At 39.8% G+C, this 18,752-nt stretch overlaps 1 protein-coding gene across 1 annotated transcript in view; it reads right to left on the bottom strand.

The window, feature by feature from the left end:
• Positions 1-18,096: 18,096 nt before the first annotated feature.
• LOC126267590 (macrophage mannose receptor 1-like) overlaps positions 18,097-18,752 on the bottom strand; it is a 197,929-nt gene continuing 197,273 nt past the window's right edge. The window contains exon 8 of the mRNA XM_049972891.1: positions 18,097-18,530. Coding sequence (XP_049828848.1) covers positions 18,364-18,530 — 167 coding nt within the window. The 3' untranslated portion in view covers positions 18,097-18,363. The remainder of the gene's footprint in view (positions 18,531-18,752) is intronic.

Below are 18,752 nucleotides of genomic sequence, written 5' to 3'. Positions count from 1 at the left end.
TATGTATTAGTTAGAACGTAGTGGTTTCCTGATGGAGTCTACCAATAAGGTCCTAAGATATCCATACCTTTTCCTCCTGATGTGTAGCTTTGATCACAACTACAAATCAACAGACAGACATAGCAGTACATGAAATGGTAATTTACTGGCTCTTCTGAGTGTTGGGTGTTCAAAAGGCAATAATGACAGATCATGGCACCAACTTTGTGTTACACTGAATTAAGAACTTAAGTCAGATGTTACATCATCTCAAACTGTGAACTAGCCCATTACATTCACAGGGTACAGAAGGATGGAACACTTTCATCGCACAGTTGGCAAGATGCTAACCTAATATATCAACATCCAACAAATTTTACATTTGTATCTACATACACACTACGCAAACCGTCATACAATGTATGCCACAGGGTACCCTGTAACCCTACTAGCCATTTCGGTTCCTGTTCCATTCACAAATAGAGCGAGGGAAAAACGACTGCCTGTAAGCCTCCATACATGTCTTAATTTCTGGCATCTTATATTTGTGGCCTTCATGCAGAATTCTTGTTGGTGTTGGTGACAACAGAACCGCTCTGCAATCAGTTTCAAATGCCAGTTCTCTAAATTTTCTCGATAGTATTCCCTTAAAAGAATGTACAATACCCTGCAGGGATTCCCATTTGAGTCTCCAAAGCTTCTCCATAACGTTTCTGTGTTGTCGAAACACAAAAGCAACAAATCTACCAGCCTGCTTATGATTTGCATCAAAGCCTTCCTTTAATCCGACCTGATACAGATTCCAAACACTTTAACAGTATTCAGGAGTGGGACATATTACTTTACTACATGCAGTCTGGTTTACAGGTGAACCACATGTTTATAGAATTCTTATGTTAAACGTAAGTTTACCATCCACCTTCCATTATAAATCCTTACGTGCCAGTTCAATTTCATATTGATTTGGAACATTATGCTTAGATATTTAACTGACATGAGTGTGTCAAGCAGTACACTGCTACTGATGTAATCAAACATTACAGTTTCTTTTTCCTACAAATCTGCAATATCTTACATTTTTCTACCTTTAGAGCTAGCTGCCATTCATCTCGCCAACTACAACTTTGGTCTGTCATCTTGTATCCTCCTACAGCCACCTCGATGATGACACCTATTTGAACAGAACACCATCACCATCAAACAGCCACAGATTGCTGCTCACCCTGTCCGCCAGATCATTTGCATATATGGAAAATAATGATGGCCGTGCCACACTTTCCTGTAACACTGCTAACGATAGCCTTGTCTCTGATGAAACCCAGCTATCAACAACAAAGAAGTAAATTCTAAAACTCAAAAAGTCTTAGACCTACTCACGTATCTGGCAAGCTATTCTGTGTGCTATCTGAAGAGTTAGGGAATGGAATCAGTCTGTTGTCCTCCATCACCAGTTCGCAGGGTATCATGTGAGTAAAGGGTAAGCTAAGTTTGGCACAAGCGATGCTTTCTACAACTGTGCTGATTATTTCGTTGTTAAAGCACTTTGGACATTTTTCTGTTCTTTATCCACTTATTCGGTACACAATTCTCGAAGTACAAATTTAGATCCGTTTAACCTTTGCCCAAAATTTATTACAATCGAACTGAGAATGTTTTCGAGACTTCTCTACCACACCAATATTACGGATATTGCTCTGTTATTTTGTGGATCTTTCCCTTCTTATATAGAGAAGCCGCCTACACTTATCTTGAAATTTACGCCGGACGAGAGGTTAGTGATTGATGTAGGCTAAGTAAGGGGCCAGTGCCACAGAGTGCTCTTTGCAAAACCGAACTGGGTTGCCATCTGGACGTGGTGAGTTACTTGTTTTCAACTCTTTCAGTTCTTTCTTTAAGCCAGAGTTGCTATTACAACACCCTCCAAGCGGGAGTGTGTGTGTTGATCAAATGAGATAGTGTTTGTACGATTCCCCTGTGTGAGCAATATCTTAAACGCGACATTTAAAACTTCAGCTTTCCTTTTGCTGTCTTCTACCGCCACAATAAACTGGTCAGCATGTGACTGGATTGAAACCTTAGACAGACTTGGCGATTTTCCGTAGGACTAGAATTTTCTTGGGGTCACGACAAGATCTGTTGTTAAGTACAACGCTAATAGTTGTATACCTCACGCATCGATCTTTTTTACAGGTGAAGGAATTTCTGTTAATTTTTGCCTGTGGTCATTTACAAGTTCTCTTTTGAACCGAGAGTGCAACAGCCTTTGCTGTCTCAGCATTTACCGGATTTCGTTGTTAAAGCACTTTGGGCATTTTTCTGTTCTTTATCCACTTATTCGGTACACAATTCTCGAAAGTACAAATTTAGATCCGTTTAACCTTTGCCCAAAATTCCTCTATGTCCATCACGCTGGTACTAAATGATGTCATTCCATTATCTACGTGCGACGCTAACAAGTGCTTATCGTCCCTTTCTAGGAGAGATTCCTTCCTAGCCTTCCTGAGTGATTTACTAACTTTAGAAACCATAGACGCTATGATGACATCATGGTCTCTTATCCCTGTCTCTGTACTGAAGCTGTTGATTAGGGGAGGTTTGTTTGTAGTAACAAGGTATAAACTATTTCCATTCATGTAGGCTGTCGAACTAGCTGCTTAAGACAGTTTTCAAAAAACGTGTTCAAAAATACTTCATGAGTCCGTCTGTACCTCTGTAATGAATCCATAGACATCCCTATGTCTACTCGGTAAGTTTAAGTCGTCTCCAACTATTATCGCATGATCTGGGTATTTCCAAAAATGGTTCAAATGGCTATGAGCACTATGCGACTAAATTTCTGAGGTCATCAGTCGCCTAGAACTTAGAACTAATTAAACCTAACTAACCTAAGGACAATACACACATTCATGCCCGAGGCAGGATTCGAACCTGCGACCGTAGCGTCGTTCGGCTCCAGACTACAGCGCCTAGAACTGCACGGCCACTCCGGCCGGGGCGTATTTCCATGCTACTTACTACAGACCTTCTTTGAACGACTCTAAGAGTGTCACAAGAAAATGAGGTGACCGGTAAAAACATCGAACAATTAACTCGATTGTTTCTACTCCTGTTATAGGTGACAAGGTAGCTTTAGAACACTTTCGTCTGCTATACCATAACCTTACAGTTGGAGGCAGGTCGCGAAATAAAACTGTCTTGTTAAAGCAATTATGGTATAAAGCAACAGAGTAGTGTTACCCTCTGCGAGGAATTTTGTTATGTTGACCGTGTTGTACATAACGGAGGTGGCTTATCGGAAGTGAAAATCAGAATTACGTAAATATTTGAACAGTACAAACAATATTTTACCTATCTACACTGTTCAAAGAATAAGGAAAACGGTCGTCAGCCAAATTACGCAAGAGAATGATTGACGTTCTTGTTCAAGAAATTAAGTATGAGTAACTTTCACTGACAAACACAACCTATACTTTGACACCTGAATATGTTAGCGGTAAGTTTGGAGCTGACAGAACAAAACAAACTATTTGCATAAATATAATAGATAACAATACACAGTTTTACTTTCAGGGCTTTTTCAAACTGAATGGTCTTTATAACATTACTATTAATGTTCACTGTAGAAACATAAATTGGACATAGGTTCAGTATTACTTTTCAAACATTTTCGTAGCTGACATCAAATTGTAAATGTTGTTCACTGCAAAATTATGAACTGATCACAGGTTAAGTTTCTATCAACTAAATACTTTTCTATTTAGAATGAAAGTTAAATGGAATTCAGTAACAGGTTACTTCTCACTGTCTTTCTATTAATTGTAATTTATCATGACCATAAAGGATAACCTGTGGATTCTATTACACTATTAATATGCAATTTCAATACACAAAAGAAACAAGTGCTTAGCGAGGATGAGTATATAACTTTCCACAATTGCAGTTTTCAACTGTTACTACAGTGAGACACAAAGTTAACATATTTGTAAGATACTGACTCACCTTTTGCGATTTACAACAGGAAGCAATTTGATCATTTACTAAGCAAAACTTTATAAACCTCAGTTTTAAGAACTTTTAATTTTGAAGTTGGCAACAACATATTAATAAGCAGTTTGAATAGAAAAATTATTTTCCGCAAGCATCAATTGCTGTAGTTCACTCTCTTGCCACATTAACTTTAACTTTCTTTTTACTATGTTCAAGAGTCATTAATTAGTTAAAACACTACGCTTTAATGGTCCTTTCAGTAAGAACACTCGGTAATCCCTTTGTCATGGGAAGGACCCTAAGTGGTTGTGTGACTAGGGATAAAAAAATTCAAGGTAAGTACATAAATTCAGTTAAAAATTACCATATATTTGAGCACACTAACACAACCAATAAGCTGATCCTTCACTGTACATTACTATAGTGTTCCATTACAGTGATTGCGCATTGTGGTGGCGATTGCATGTTGGTAGGTGGATTTGCAGGTAGAATTGCTGGACTCTGTGATTTCTTGGTGGCGATGATAGATACCAATTCCAGAATAGTTCCAGCTCTATATACATCCATCCGAGGCATTGGAAAGCGGCACAGAAAAGCCTCTCTCGGAACCAGCACAATATACAACTTTTACATGGGCAGTCCATAGTTTGGTAGCTCGTCCCCGAGTGACTCTTGGTTCCACCTTTTCTACCTAGGCCAACCAGAATTCGCGCGCGCTACACAGTTACAAACAGAATAACTAAGAACACTAAGCGAGGATCAGCAATTACATAACAACAGCCAAACATATTAATTAAAACATAACATTTGCACATATTGGTATTCCTACAAAAAATTATTTAAACAAAATTATTCAATCTCAAAGATAACCAAAGACATTAAGTGAGAAAGACAAACATATCATTTGCTCATATCGTATATATTACATGGTCAAACTTCCCACATTCCAAAAGACATCAAGTTTATAACAGAGAAAAGAATAAACACTCTCATGGTATGGATTCAATCCAACAACATTTACAGAAACTCAACGATGTAATATTAAATAAAACAAAAAGGCGAAATAGATCAGTAAAGCAGTAGAGCTATGGTGTTACAACTACACTGTCACACTCAAATTCTACGTCAGTATGAAGAATGTTTTATCAGCTGCAGTGAAAAGTTAACATGTAAGCTAACTTTTCCATATACTTTCCACGAATCGCTAAATATCTCAGAGCTATCTACTTTCGGTTCCAGCCAGTTGTCGGTCCCAAGTACACTTTCAGTGCGAGAAACTTTCTGGTGGGCAGTAAATTCGAAAACTTTATTACAAAAATTCTAAAATTTATTGATAAAATTTTGATAATTGAACTGTCCTTACTCTTAACGCGGTCTGATTTCGCTTTCTTCATGTCACCTGGCGAGTCTGGGAACAATGTCGCAAATGTCGAGTTCTTCGAGCACAGCGTACGTGATGCCAGCATCCACCATCACTTCCGCCAGCCGCGTATGTGAGCTGACGGTGACCTCAGAACTTAAGTGACAGGTAGGCGTTGTTGATGCTGACGTGAGCTGGAGCATGCAGGTAAGTGCACCCTGCACACTCAATATCCCTAGGCAAGGCCTCCTCCACACCTCAGATGACGCCTCCAGTAGACATACTAAGTAAGCATTGGCTTTCTTTCTCGCAACACTATTTCCCTCAAGAGCTCCTTAATGTGCCTAACACGGGGACTCCTACAACTAGCGAACTGGTTCCACCACGTGCTGCTCAGATCCGGCTGCAAAAACAGTAACGTGTCCAGTCATATGTCCAGATTGCAAGTCTCCATGTTGGCCCCCCGTCTCGAGCGACGCAAACAGGTCCACTGCGTCGGGTACACTAGGAGGTGCCTTGGCAGCAGAGCCTGTAAACGAAACAAATGACGCCTGAAGTGCCCCATGCGACATGACTAGGAACGTTTTAAACATACATGGCAGCAGGTTATAACTCGAAAATAAAATTTGGAAAGAGTGTGTGGAACAGCATGGTGTGCAAGTAAGAAATGTTTTTGCGTATCACTTGTCAAGCAACCGTTTTTAGCTGGACAGGCTGTGTAGGACATACTGCCACAAAAATCGCAAGGCATGGAACAGATTTATTTTGGGCTTCGAAGCTGTTACGAACTCATTACAAAACTAATCCACAGGATTTATCCCAGAGGAAATACTACTGGGAAAGAAAAGTAAAACCCTAAGCGAAGAAGTGCTTGTCATTCCCCTCCAATTCCCCTCTCCCCCCCCCCCCCCCACCTCCAGTGGTTAAGTTGGGATTGGATAGGGCAAAGGAATTAGTGATGGAACGAAGTAAAAAGAAAAGAAAACCAGAGCCAAAGTAAGTAAATTTGCATTGGAGATTTTGTTCCCACACAAGTCTTGAGAAATCCAGCGAGTTGAATCATGACATTTCAAAATTTAAATACATTTACAATGGCTCATCTGAAGTTTCAGAAATCTTCACATAATAATATGCTATCTGATGTGTTCAAAACAGACGGCAATACAATTCATCTTACATCCTTAGAACAGACAGTAAATCCTGTTAAATTATATGTACAAAATAATTTGTAAAATGTCTAATTTTGTGAATACTGTTCTTGTTCTTTCAATTTCGTACTATTATTATTAACTGCTGTTGTTACTAGGTTTTAGAGTCGGAAAAACTTTCCTACATATGCTGATAAAAGGATGTTCTAAAAATGGAATGGAACAGAGATGAACAGGTTAGTACAAGGACTGCACTGACTAAACTTTTGTAGCCTAGTGACAGAAGTGCCTAAGGAAACATAAGATGAATAACAGACTGCCAAACTTAATAATGAGCATCAAATTTTACTGTTAAATGAATATAGTTTGCAAAGGAAAGTGGTTGCTACAACTGCCTGAATTGGTAATGGCAGCAAAAATTTACCTAAAGCAAGTAGCGTGTGTAGTACCGTTTCTTGACAGACCGCATAAAATATTAGCAAACAAAATACCCTTCAGGTGCATGTAATCTTTTTATTGAAACACGTCTCATAAACTGAAATTAATATCTTTCATTTATTTTTCAGCAATTTAAATAATCACAAAAGTAATTGATTGCTCTAACACAAACTGTATGAACTGATTAATCTTACAAGCAAAATTCTCCATATATTATCTGGAGAATATTGTATGGAATGAACTGTTAAAGGTATGCATGTTATACAAAATTTGTGTTATTTCTTGCATATCTGCAAATTTTCTGTGTGTTTCTTACCAGTTGTAACACAAAAAGTATATTTCGCAAAAAACTACTGCTCTATGATTATATGAATGTATTATATGTTAATTATGCTATTCTTTTAAAATTTTACCTTAATAATATTCCATTTGATGTGAAGTATGTAACAACTAACGTAATTGGGTGAAACTAATGAATGACCGTGCCTACCACTCTATTGAATGTTGGGGATGTTTTCACGGATGATTATACCGTTAACATGAAACATCATTGAAACATGGGCCATATATGACACATATGTTACTGCGGATTATATAACATCTATAAACCTTAACATATTTCACTTGGGACGCATCTAAATACTTCTTATCATTCTGTAGATTTATGTAATCCGGAAATAATTTGTAAACGTCTTTTTCAAAGCACTCTTTTGTATCATGTACTAGTAAGGACTTAATTGTAACAAATATTGCTAGTTCATGCTCAGGAAACATACTACTGGATATGCTAGAAAAAAATAGAGGGAGGTCCCTCCACAATGAAAATGCTTATGCACAAATGTAAAAGTTGGACACATGCGAGTCACCGTGCCATGTCTTTGTGTGAACAGAGTGTGTGGCCAGCTCTTGAGGAGCAAAAATCCTGGGTGCTCAGTGAGGCAAGAATTTCTGGAAGAGTAGATAAAAAGAGCCTCGAATGAGAATTGTTATCAGTCACTTGACATTTGCATTCATTGCTTTGTTCTGAAATCTGCAATCCCGGCACCAAGAAGAAATGTACAGAGCCTTTTACGGCAAGTGCTATGTTTGTATTATACAGCATTGTTCAATCCGCACAAAAGACCGTCCCTGCATCCACTTTCAGGTAAAGTAATGTTTAGTTAAGAATCTGTTGCATCGATCAGTGTTTGCTCATGTTTCCACAATGTAAGTGCATAATTTCAACCGTGTGTCACCACCCTTAATTTGTGTAAAATCACTAAACTTGTCAGGCTTCCAGTCCGATTCCACAAACTGACCGAAGTTCAAAACCAAGTGAAATTGTTTCAATTAATATTTGAAATAACTGAAAAAACCTTTCAATTTTGAAAGATTATTTACTCAAACAAATAAAGTTGAAAAATTGCGAAAATCATTTCAAAGAATTTGAAACTGTTGACTATAAATAGTGAATGCAAAGTAGATCTAATATAGTTCAATGGCAAACATCATTTCTGCTTGCGTAACAGGTTCGTAGCTAGTGTTTTTGTGTATTTATTTTATTGGGAGAGAGAACAACCTGAGGGGCACGCTCGGTGTTAGTAGAGCGTGAGCAATTCTATAGTGAAAGTTTGTGTGAATCTCAGTTAATTAATTCTGAAATACTGGTGCTCTTAAAATAGTGATTTATAGTAACTTACCTAAGCTGTAACAGTTTCAAGGTCGCTACAGACAAATATGTGCAATGCAAAGCATCACAAACAGTCATGTTAGAATAATAGTTTGGTAACTACCCTATAACTACAGTTGATCAGCAGTGCAATTTCAGAAGCAATCCGTGTATACTTGGTTAGTATATTTCAGTAATTACTTGGCGTAGTGCAATTTTATAATTTTTCAGTACCCTCTAAAGAAATCAGTAACGCCAGTATGAAGTAGTTTGCTGGCACGATAACGAGAAGGCAGCTTACCAATTCATTATTGAACATATTGCTAATTCATTGTATTCTCCAACTATCTAAAGTTTTTATTGAAGTAAAGCTTAATTCAGTGTATATTTTACTTTCTTCTATACATTTATTTGAAATTATATTTGTCTAATCTAGACTGGCAACCGCTTCCTTTTCCATTACCACATACTAATACTTCATGATAACGGTTCATTGATTCGACTCCCACTCGAATAACTTTTCCTCCTTTCAATACCTAACTCACGCATAAAACGAAATAAAGTCAATTTACTTTTCCGTTAACACATGATCAATTTAATATGGTGGTGAAGGTGTAATCTTTTAGGGGAAATTACTTAGATTAGTATCGAACTTCAGTATTATACGTTGTAGTCCTGAATGTTCTTTGTGTAGCTCCTATATATTTAAGGAGAAAAACCGCCCACCCACCTGAGGCACGTTCATAAAAGTTACCTGCCGGCCGGGTAAACCTTGGGAATTAGGAATTAGATAAGTAAACAGTCAATGAACATTGTGGTTCAAGCTGCTTTAGAATGAGGAGAACATAAATGTGATGTACATATATTTAAGGTAGAAGAAGTGTGTCGATATCTCGTCCCCACTTAAGTATGGCGTTATCACGAAATGTGCCTCACTGTAATTGTGCCAAGGCGCAGGGTATTTATATGGATTGTGTTGAGACAGAATATTATGACAGTTATATACATTCTACTTCAGTAAGGCTAATATACTCGTATGACGGAAATGTTTGTTTGATGCACTGACGTAAAATGTTTTCCTCCTTGAAGATGATTGTAACAGTGCAAAACGGTAGAGTATAAACATCGAATTGTACAGCTGATGGCAAAAATATGCTTTTTTCGAAACCAAGCAACAGTTTTCGTGTACATCGATGAATACAAAATTAACAAGTGGAAGTCACTAGTTGAAGGCAGTGGTCGAGAAACATGCTGATCACACAACATGAAAATGATGGGCTTCGTTGAGACTGCCTTGACGCAAATTTCAACTAAACTTTCAATTCCAAAATGAAATTTTCACTCTGAAGTGGAGTGTGCGCTGATATGAAACTTCCTGGCATATTAAAGCTGTGCGGTGGACCGAGACTCAATCTCGGGATGTTTGCCTTTCGCTGAAAAGAGATCTACCGCCAGAGCTATCCAAGCACTAGTCACGCCCTGACAGGTTTACCTCTGTCAGTATCTTGTCTCATATCTTCCAAACTTCACAGAAGCTCTTCTGAGAACCTTGTAGAACTATTACTCGTGCAAGAAAGGATTTTAGAGTGCTCTTGGAACAGTCTACTCTCACTGTACTACAATAATAATTTGTGCCAAGGCTTGTGACGTCCACAACAACGAAGGCAGAGTCGTCAGCGACGTCGGGGAGACCCAGGGCGTTCTCCGTGGCGGCGACGGCAGTCACCAGCATCGGAGCCGAAGTCGTCGGCTCCGGCTGGATGTCCGAACTGTAGTCCTGGCTCACGGTCAACTACCAACGGCCGGCAGTGCGAAGGCTCGAATACTTGCCGGCGGTAGGATATCTTGGGATCTATTTTGTCACGTGTGTCACGGAAGCAAGTAGGTTCCCGCGACCGACGACCTCTGGCGGCGCTACCAGGGCCGTTTAGTGGAACACCAGAAATCTATTGGTCAGCCATCAGTGGCTGGCTGCCAAGCTGGCAATCCCCTAACCCTGGAACGTTTGATGTGTTGCCAACCATACAGGCGTGGAATCACGCTATTGACACTAGTTTAAAACAGTTAATAACAAAGAACACGAGAACTGTATTAGCTATTCCTAAAACCAGTTATAAAAATTAACATTTTCAGTTTTGTAGGAAGAGCTTTGAAACAACTGAGCAGGTGCATTGGAGAGAAAGTCATTACCAATTGCCAGTTACATTACATTTCTGTATTCGTCATGGCATATTATCCATAAGTTCATCAAGGCAATGTTAGTCCAGATTGTCTCAATCCTCAACGGCGATTCGGCACAGATCCCTCAGAGTGGTTGGTGGGTCACGTCGTCGATAAACAGCCCTTTTCAATCTATCCTAGGCATGTTCGATAGGGTCATGTCTGAAGAACATGCTGGCCACTCTAGTCGAGTAATGTCGTTATCATGAAGGAGGTCATTCACAAGATGTGCGCGATGCTGCCGTGTATTGTCGTCCATCAAGACGAATGTCTCTCTAATGTGCTGCCGATATGGTTGCACTATCGGTCGGAGAATAGCATTCACGTATCGTACAGCCATTACGGCACCTACGATGACCACCAGCGCTCTACGGCGGCCCCACATAATGCCCCCCAAAACATCAGGGAACGTCCACATTGGTGCACTCGCTGAACAGTCCTGAGCGGTCCATTCGGCATGTTGTTGGGCCCATCTGTACCGCGCTGCATGATGTCGTGGTTGCAAAGATGGACCTCGCTGTGGACGTCGGTAGTGAAGTTCCGCATCATGCAGCCTACTGCGCGCAGTTTGAGTCATAACACGGCGTCCTGTGGCTGCACGAAATCATTATTCAACATGGTGGCGAAGCCGTAAGGTTTCCTCCGAGGCATAGTTCGTAAGTAGCGGTCATCCACTGCAGTAGTAGTCCTTCAGCGGCCTGAGCGAGGCATGTCATTGACAGTTCCTGTCTCTCTGTATCTCCTCTATGTCCGAACAACATCGCTTTGGTTCACTCCGAGACACCTGGACACTTCTCTTGTTGAGAGCCCTTCTTGGCACAAAGTAACAATGCGGACGTGACCGAACCGCGGTGTTGGCCGTCTAGGTTCGGTTGAACTACAGACAACACGAGCCGTGTACCTCATTCCTGGTAGAATGACTGGAACTGATCGGGTGTCGGATCCCTTCCGTCTAATAAGCGCTGCTCATCTATCGTTGTTTACATCTTTGGGCGGGTGTAGTGACATCTCTGAACAGTCAAAAGAACTGTGTCTGTGATACCATATCCAAAGTCATCGTCTATCTTCAGGAGTTCTGAGAACCGTTATGATGCATTACTTTTTTGATGTCTGTCCAACGTTCAGGCACCGCTGTTTTGTTGGCCTATAGAAGATGGGCATGTCGTTGTTGTTTTATGCACGTTTGTTGCATAGCACTCATTGTTTGTCCTAAGCTCCTTATACAATTCTGACAAGAAACCTTACATATCTCATCTTTCGTGAAAGCAGATCATCTTTAACAAATCCCACAAGAGACGTCGTCTTTCTCCTTCTTCGGTTGGTCTAGTGTTTTCACTTGTAGACATTTCTTACTTTGATGTTACATAAATATATTTCTGTTACGTTCGTCTTCCAAGTGTAGCACTTCGTCTTTTATGCTGTTACCAACGCACGCTATATGGGCCCTATGTACTCTTAGTTTGCGAATTTTCTTATCAACTAGAGCCTGCAAGAATAAATCGATATGAGAGGGCTTACGATACACGAAATTCTGGTAAAAGCAGTCCTTGTTGCGTGAAACTGATACATCCAATACCGGTGGACAGACATTCATTTCTCATTCCATCGTAAATCTGATATTTTCATGAGTGGAGTAATTTGTTCTCGCAGTGCTCCCAAACAGTCTTTATGGCACTGTTTGCACCGTAACTCCACATATACCGATATATACTTACAGGCGTCTATGAGCATACTTGCTAGTTGAGTGTACATATTTTACATGTAGTGTCCGTCGGTGACAACCAACAAGATGGAATGCTACACTTGGAAGAGGCATTCAGCAAAAATGTATTTATGACACATCGTAGTAAGAGAATTCTACAAACGAAAACGCCAGACGAACCAATGATAGAATAAGAAGCATATATAAAACTTTTATACCGTATCTGGGAAATCTTTCTTCAAAAATTGCAAGAATAATGAAAAAGCATGAAGTGGATGTTATACCAACGCGGCGTCGCTTCTGGGATCTGTGAAAGATCGTCCGCATTTACGAAATGTAAGTATCTATGACTCTCCTTGTCAGTGTACTATAAAATACAAAGGACAAACAAAGTGCTCAGTACAACAATGGTGCATCAAACACCAGTGACAAACCCACCTTTCTTCATTCCAACAAATCTGTAATTCAGTAACACAATAATACGAAAACCTTAGTGCTTGTGCTGTTGCATGGACTAAATAATCGGTTCATCACAGTCTGTGCCTTTCAGCTAGACTTTAGTGGGAGTAATTTATTATCACTGTATTGTAATTATCATTATTATTATTATTAGTCGTAAAACTCCCATGTGGAAGACGCTAAGTAAAGCTGGTTCACTTTCCGTTCTTCTTGGTCTTCTGGTTCTTTTTATTTGCCCACCAGTTTTTCATTGTTTGCGAAAATTTAGTTCTTCTTTCTTCGCTCCATTTTGTTCCGGTTCTCGGTGCTTTTGTCTCTGGTTTAACCTCCCACTTTTCAACTTTTATACTAAAATTGTTCCTTGCAGCTATTTCTTCTTTAGTAATTTTTGCTAATTCCAAATCTTTTTTAACTTTTTGGATCCATTCTCCTCCATTAACAAGAGAATCTACGTATTTTACAATTCTTTTTGTTAATCTGTGTTCAGGAAGTCTCATTATGTGGCCATAGAATTTAAGGCGTCTTTTCCTCATGTCTATCTCTATGTTAGAATATTCTTCAATTTTTGATGTTTTCTGTAATCTATATCCATTCTCGGTCCATCTTGGTCCCAAAATTTTTCTAATTATTTTTCTTTCTTCTTTCTTTAGATTTTCTAGATCAGTTTTCCTGTTTAGTGCCAAGGTTTCGCTGGCATATAACATTGATGGTTTAATGACTGTATTGTAATGCCTAATTTTTGCATTTAAAGATAAACATTTTTTATTATAGAGGTTTTGCACTAATCCTAAACCTTTACGAGCTTTTTGTATTCTTTCTTGTTGTGCAAATTTTTGCGAGATAATTTCTCCAAGATATTTGAAGTATGGTACTCTGTTGATTTCTCCGTATTTTGTTTGTAATTTGGAAATTTCTAAATTTGTTGTTGTAAACACTGTCTTTTCAAATGATATCTGTAGGCCGACTTTTTCTGCACATTCTTTTAGAATTTCTACCTGTTTTATAGCCATCTCACTAGAATCTGCCATTATTGTGAGATCGTCTGCAAAGGCTAAGTAGGGGATTCTTAGGTTATGTTTCTTGGTTCCTAATGAAATTGGTTTCCAGCACTTTTCTTCTTCAAGTTTCTTCTCCCATTCTTCCATGACTCTATCCAGAACTACATTGAACAACAAAGGCGACAACCCATCACCCTGTCTAACCCCAGTTTTTATTTCAAATGGTCTTGAAAGTTTTCCCATAAATTTCACTTTGGATTTTGGATTTGTTAACGTCTGTTGAATGATTTTCTGTATTTTCCGATCCAATCCTTTTTCCTCAAGAATCCTAAATAGTGTGGGTCTATGGATTGAGTCATATGCCTTCTTGAAGTCGACAAAGACATACACTGTAGGCTTGCCTCGCATCTTCCTTATCCTTGTGATTAATTTTAGGTTTAAAATTTGCTCTGGGCATGATCTGTTTGGCCTGAACCCAGCTTGGAAATCTGAGATTTTGGGTTCTAGCATTTCTTGTGCTCTTTCAAGAATACAAGCCGATAAAATCTTATATGTGACAGGAAGTAGAGAAATTCCTCTGTAATTATTTACATCATGTTTATCCCCTTTTTTGTGTAATGGATGTATTAAGGCACACTTCCAATCTTCTGGGATTTCTTCGGTGACCCATATATTTTGAATAATTCCTACTAGCTCCTTTCTTGAATTAGGCCCTAGATTTTTGAGAAATTCAGCTACAATTCCATCCTCTCCGGAGGCTTTGTTATTTTTTAGTTTCTTTATGTGTTTGATAATTTCTTCTTCTGTTGGCGGTGAGGAATCTTTTTGCTGCGGGGCTTTGGTGTTGGATATTGGGAGGGTTTCTGTTGGTTCTGGACAGTTTAGCAGTTTTTCAAAATATTCGGCTAATACTTCACAGTTTTCTTCATCGCTTAGTGCTAAATTCCCATCTGGTTTTCGGAAGCAAACATTTTGAGGGTTATAACCTTTAATTTGGTTTGCGAAAGTTTTGTAGAATCCATGTGTGTTATAGTTTTTAAAATCTGTGTCTATTGATTCTAATTGTTGGATTACATATTTTCTCTTCTCTTGTCTGATAATTTTATTCGAAAGCTTTCGTGTTTCTAGAAAGTTCTGGTGATTCCCCTCATTCTTATTTGAGCTATATTTCTCGAAGGCTTTTTTGCGTAATTCAACGGCATTTTCACATTTTATATTCCACCACGGATGTTTGGGTTTCTTCTGTAACGGTATTTTTTCTTTGGCTATTTCTGTAATTTTTGTCTTGAATTTTTCCCAGTTGTTTGCAGGAGAATTTTCCCATGTTTCTATTGTTTCTGATTCTGTTAGTTTCTGTAGATTAAATTTTGGTACTACCGGTGGTGTTTGCGGTGTTTTTCGTCTTGGAGTGAATTGTACTCGAACCCTGGTGAGGTTGTGATCAGAGTCGATATTTGTGCCTTTCTTAACTTGGATATCTCTGATCTCCTTTTGGAAGTCATAAGAGATGGCTACATGGTCGATCTGAAATTCTCCAAGTTGGTTTATAGGGCATCTCCAGGTTTTTTGTTTGCTAGGTTTCTTGTTGAAGGAGGTTGAGCTGATTTTCATGTTGAACCGTTGGCAGAGTTGGATTAGTCTCATACCGTTTTTGTTGGTCAGTCTGTGTGCTGGATATAAGCCAACTGTCTTCCTAACTTTTTTTCTTTGCCAATCTGTGCATTGAAATCTCCAAGAAGTACTTTGACGTCGTTTCTTGGTATTTTAGAGATTTCAAGTTCTAATCGTTCCCAGAATTTGTCTACAGCTTCTCGGTTCTTCTTATTTTCAATGTTGCACGGTGCATGGAGATTAATTAGGGTGTAGTTTTTATTCTTATTTTTAAACCTAAGAAGCATTAGTCTGTTGTTAATGGTTCTTACAGACTTTATAGATTTAACGGCGGATTTTTCAACAATAAAGGCCATACCAAGCATGTTCGCCCCTCTACCAATTTTCCTATTAGTTCCACTGTTGAAGGTTCTGAAGCCATTGTAATCAGTGGTTTGATCATCGGGGAACCTTGTCTCTTGTACTGCTAGGATTTGGATTTTCAGTTTCTTTAATTCTTCTGTTACAATATGTAATTTTCCTGGTTGTATCAGTGCCTGTATTATTATCAGGAGAAATCAGGTCTACCTCGCATGGGTCGGTTGAGAGTAATTTTATCATATTTGCCTCCACAAGTGACTATCGTTGATTTACAGCCGAAAAAACGCTCAACTGTTGTGAAATATCACCTGCATATCATCGGTACGCAGAGGTGTACCCAAACAGAACGTGTCTATTACGGCAAGTAATCAAATGAGCGAAACTGTAGCAGCTTAACATGAATTCCAAGCTCTGCTCCTTTATAGAGAAAGCCAACATGTTCATTAACTAGGAACAGTGGCGAACTGCAAACATTTCTGTGTCGGGCGACTATGTAACGTTTCCATAACTGATAACAGTGTATTTTATTTCCAGAATTCATTTTTTATCTGCCTGTAATCTCTGTTGCCAAACGACTAAAGAGGTGTATTATAAAGAATTTCAGTTGCACGTTGCCTGTCGAACGTTTTCCAGGGCCAAGAAAATTGTTTTATAGTATTTGATATAATTATTATTGTATGTTTTCAGACAGCGTAATTCACGACCCTCAAATTACCCTGACTATATTTATCCAGTGTTTGAGAATGAGAGCACTTAGCGAAACAAACTTCAGACGTAATTTCCAACTTTTTTTAAAAAATTTCTCGCTGACACCTCTCCAGAATACGAAAAGCAAAAAAGTTGATCACTTACGACTTTTTCCCTCTTCATGCAGCAAAACTTCAGCATCAGGAATGCCATATCAGTTTATTACTTCATTGCTACTGACTCTGAGTGGTTCGTTCTGAGGCTCGTCTGTGTTTTGAAAGCAATATATGAAGACTTTCCTACTGGCTTGCTAGGCCTAACGCAAGAAAGTATTTTCTGTTGGGATTGTCTCCCTTAGCGTTTGGAGTTTCTCCTCCACCACAAGGCAGTGGTTCCCTTCTCACTTACTCCCCAGAAAGGAGAGTTGCCTCATCTGTCAGCTACGCCGTTCCGAAGTCTTTCTTTTCCTCCGTCGCTGCCATTAAGGTCTTCACCCGTAACCCTGGGCATGGGTTTCATGTTATACCCCACGGGATTGGGTCCCTGCCTGCACTCAGCCATCCTAGCACTCCGGCCTACCGAAGTATAGGATGCCCATCCCCGCGACGTAGACGCACCAGGCAGGAATTACCCCAGCGGAGGAATAGGGAACGGCACCCTACCTGCCTGGAGCCGGGTTAATGATTGTGTATGGTTCCACAATTGGCAAAGAGACCCCAAAATTATGGAAGAACTAAAGATGGATGGGAAAAGACCTAGAGGGCGCCCAAGAACACGGTGAAAAATGGGAGAGAGAATATCTGTAGAAAGGAGAGGTGTGACCCGGCAGCAAGTGGAGGAAGAAAAGTGGTGGGAGGACCGAGCCAAATGGAGAGGACTCGTCAACACCCAGACCCGGATGTAGCTGGAGCGGAGTTGCTGGAGCGGGATTCAGATATAGATAGATTGACTACTGACTCTGTTTGTAACACATTTTGGACAGGATCCATACCACTAAATGTACCTGCAGAACTACATTACAGTTCGGGAGATGCCACATATTATACACGGAAATACGATTCCTTACAAAACCAGGTGGTGGGGTGCTTTGCCAGTTAATTCTAAAATACAGAAAGTCGTTCTTTGACACTGGTTGCGATTTTCTGCCACCACTTTCTGTGTTGGCAATTCTAATAATGTAAGATTAAAGAATCGAGAGAAAACTTATCTGCATCACTCCATCACTTTCAAAACGGGCCTCGTGGAGGATTTACGAAGTGTGACTGCAGATGCTGAGTTCCAGGCAAAAGCGATCTTTGTGTGGTGGCGACACCATGGCGAGTCGGTGAGCGCCCTATGGTCTCGGCAGCTGCTGTACGTGGTTGAGACGACCTTGACGTGAACTACAGCAGTCCTTACCAACAAGAATAGGCAGCAGCTCGCAATATCCATTGATACCTAAGTACAAACATTCCTTTGTGTTACGAGTAACGTGCTTGAAGTTTGAAATGAATTACCAGTTTTACCATTTTCTTTATTCGGTTTTATTGTAGACTGATGACCAAAATCGAGGTTTACATTAGTGAACAACAGTTGAAAGCGCACATCCAATTATTTTTAACTGTAAGTAATTTGGGGCACTCAAGGCAGCAGCAATTATTTCTGCGCTATTCAAATATTTACGGCAAGAGGCACTTTCAGTTTTGCCATGTCCTACTCCACTATCGCCGAGGGTTAAAAAGACGACACGGCCGCCCTGTGCTGGGAAGAGACAGCGCAGCCGCTCGCTAGTACGGGGTGAGCTCACACACGACGGGCTGCGTGTCTTCGCACGAGACGTCCACGTAATAGCCGAGGCCGACCAGGATGACGCAGTTGTGGGGCCCGTGCCCGGCGCCGTTATCCGGTTCGCCGAGCCTCCAGAAATGGAACTCCTTCGACTCCAGGGGTTGCCCTGCCAACATGAGAGAATTGCTCGCTCATATACAGTCCGCTGCAAGACTCCAAAGACACATCTTAACGAGTTATACATTCTAAATTAGGAGAGCCAAAAATACATTACCGAAGACTTTCACACAGAGATGGCACAAGCTCCAACGCTGCACATTAGTGGAAAGTAAACATTCAATTATTTTTAACTGAAACTAATTTGGCGCATTTAGATATTGCGTATCAG

The sequence above is a fragment of the Schistocerca gregaria genome, chromosome 4, assembly GCF_023897955.1.
Source record: "Schistocerca gregaria isolate iqSchGreg1 chromosome 4, iqSchGreg1.2, whole genome shotgun sequence".
NCBI classification, from domain to species: domain Eukaryota; kingdom Metazoa; phylum Arthropoda; class Insecta; order Orthoptera; family Acrididae; genus Schistocerca; species Schistocerca gregaria.
Note: the sequence above shows the minus strand (reverse complement) of the source record. Positions and strands in the feature narration are given on the sequence as shown.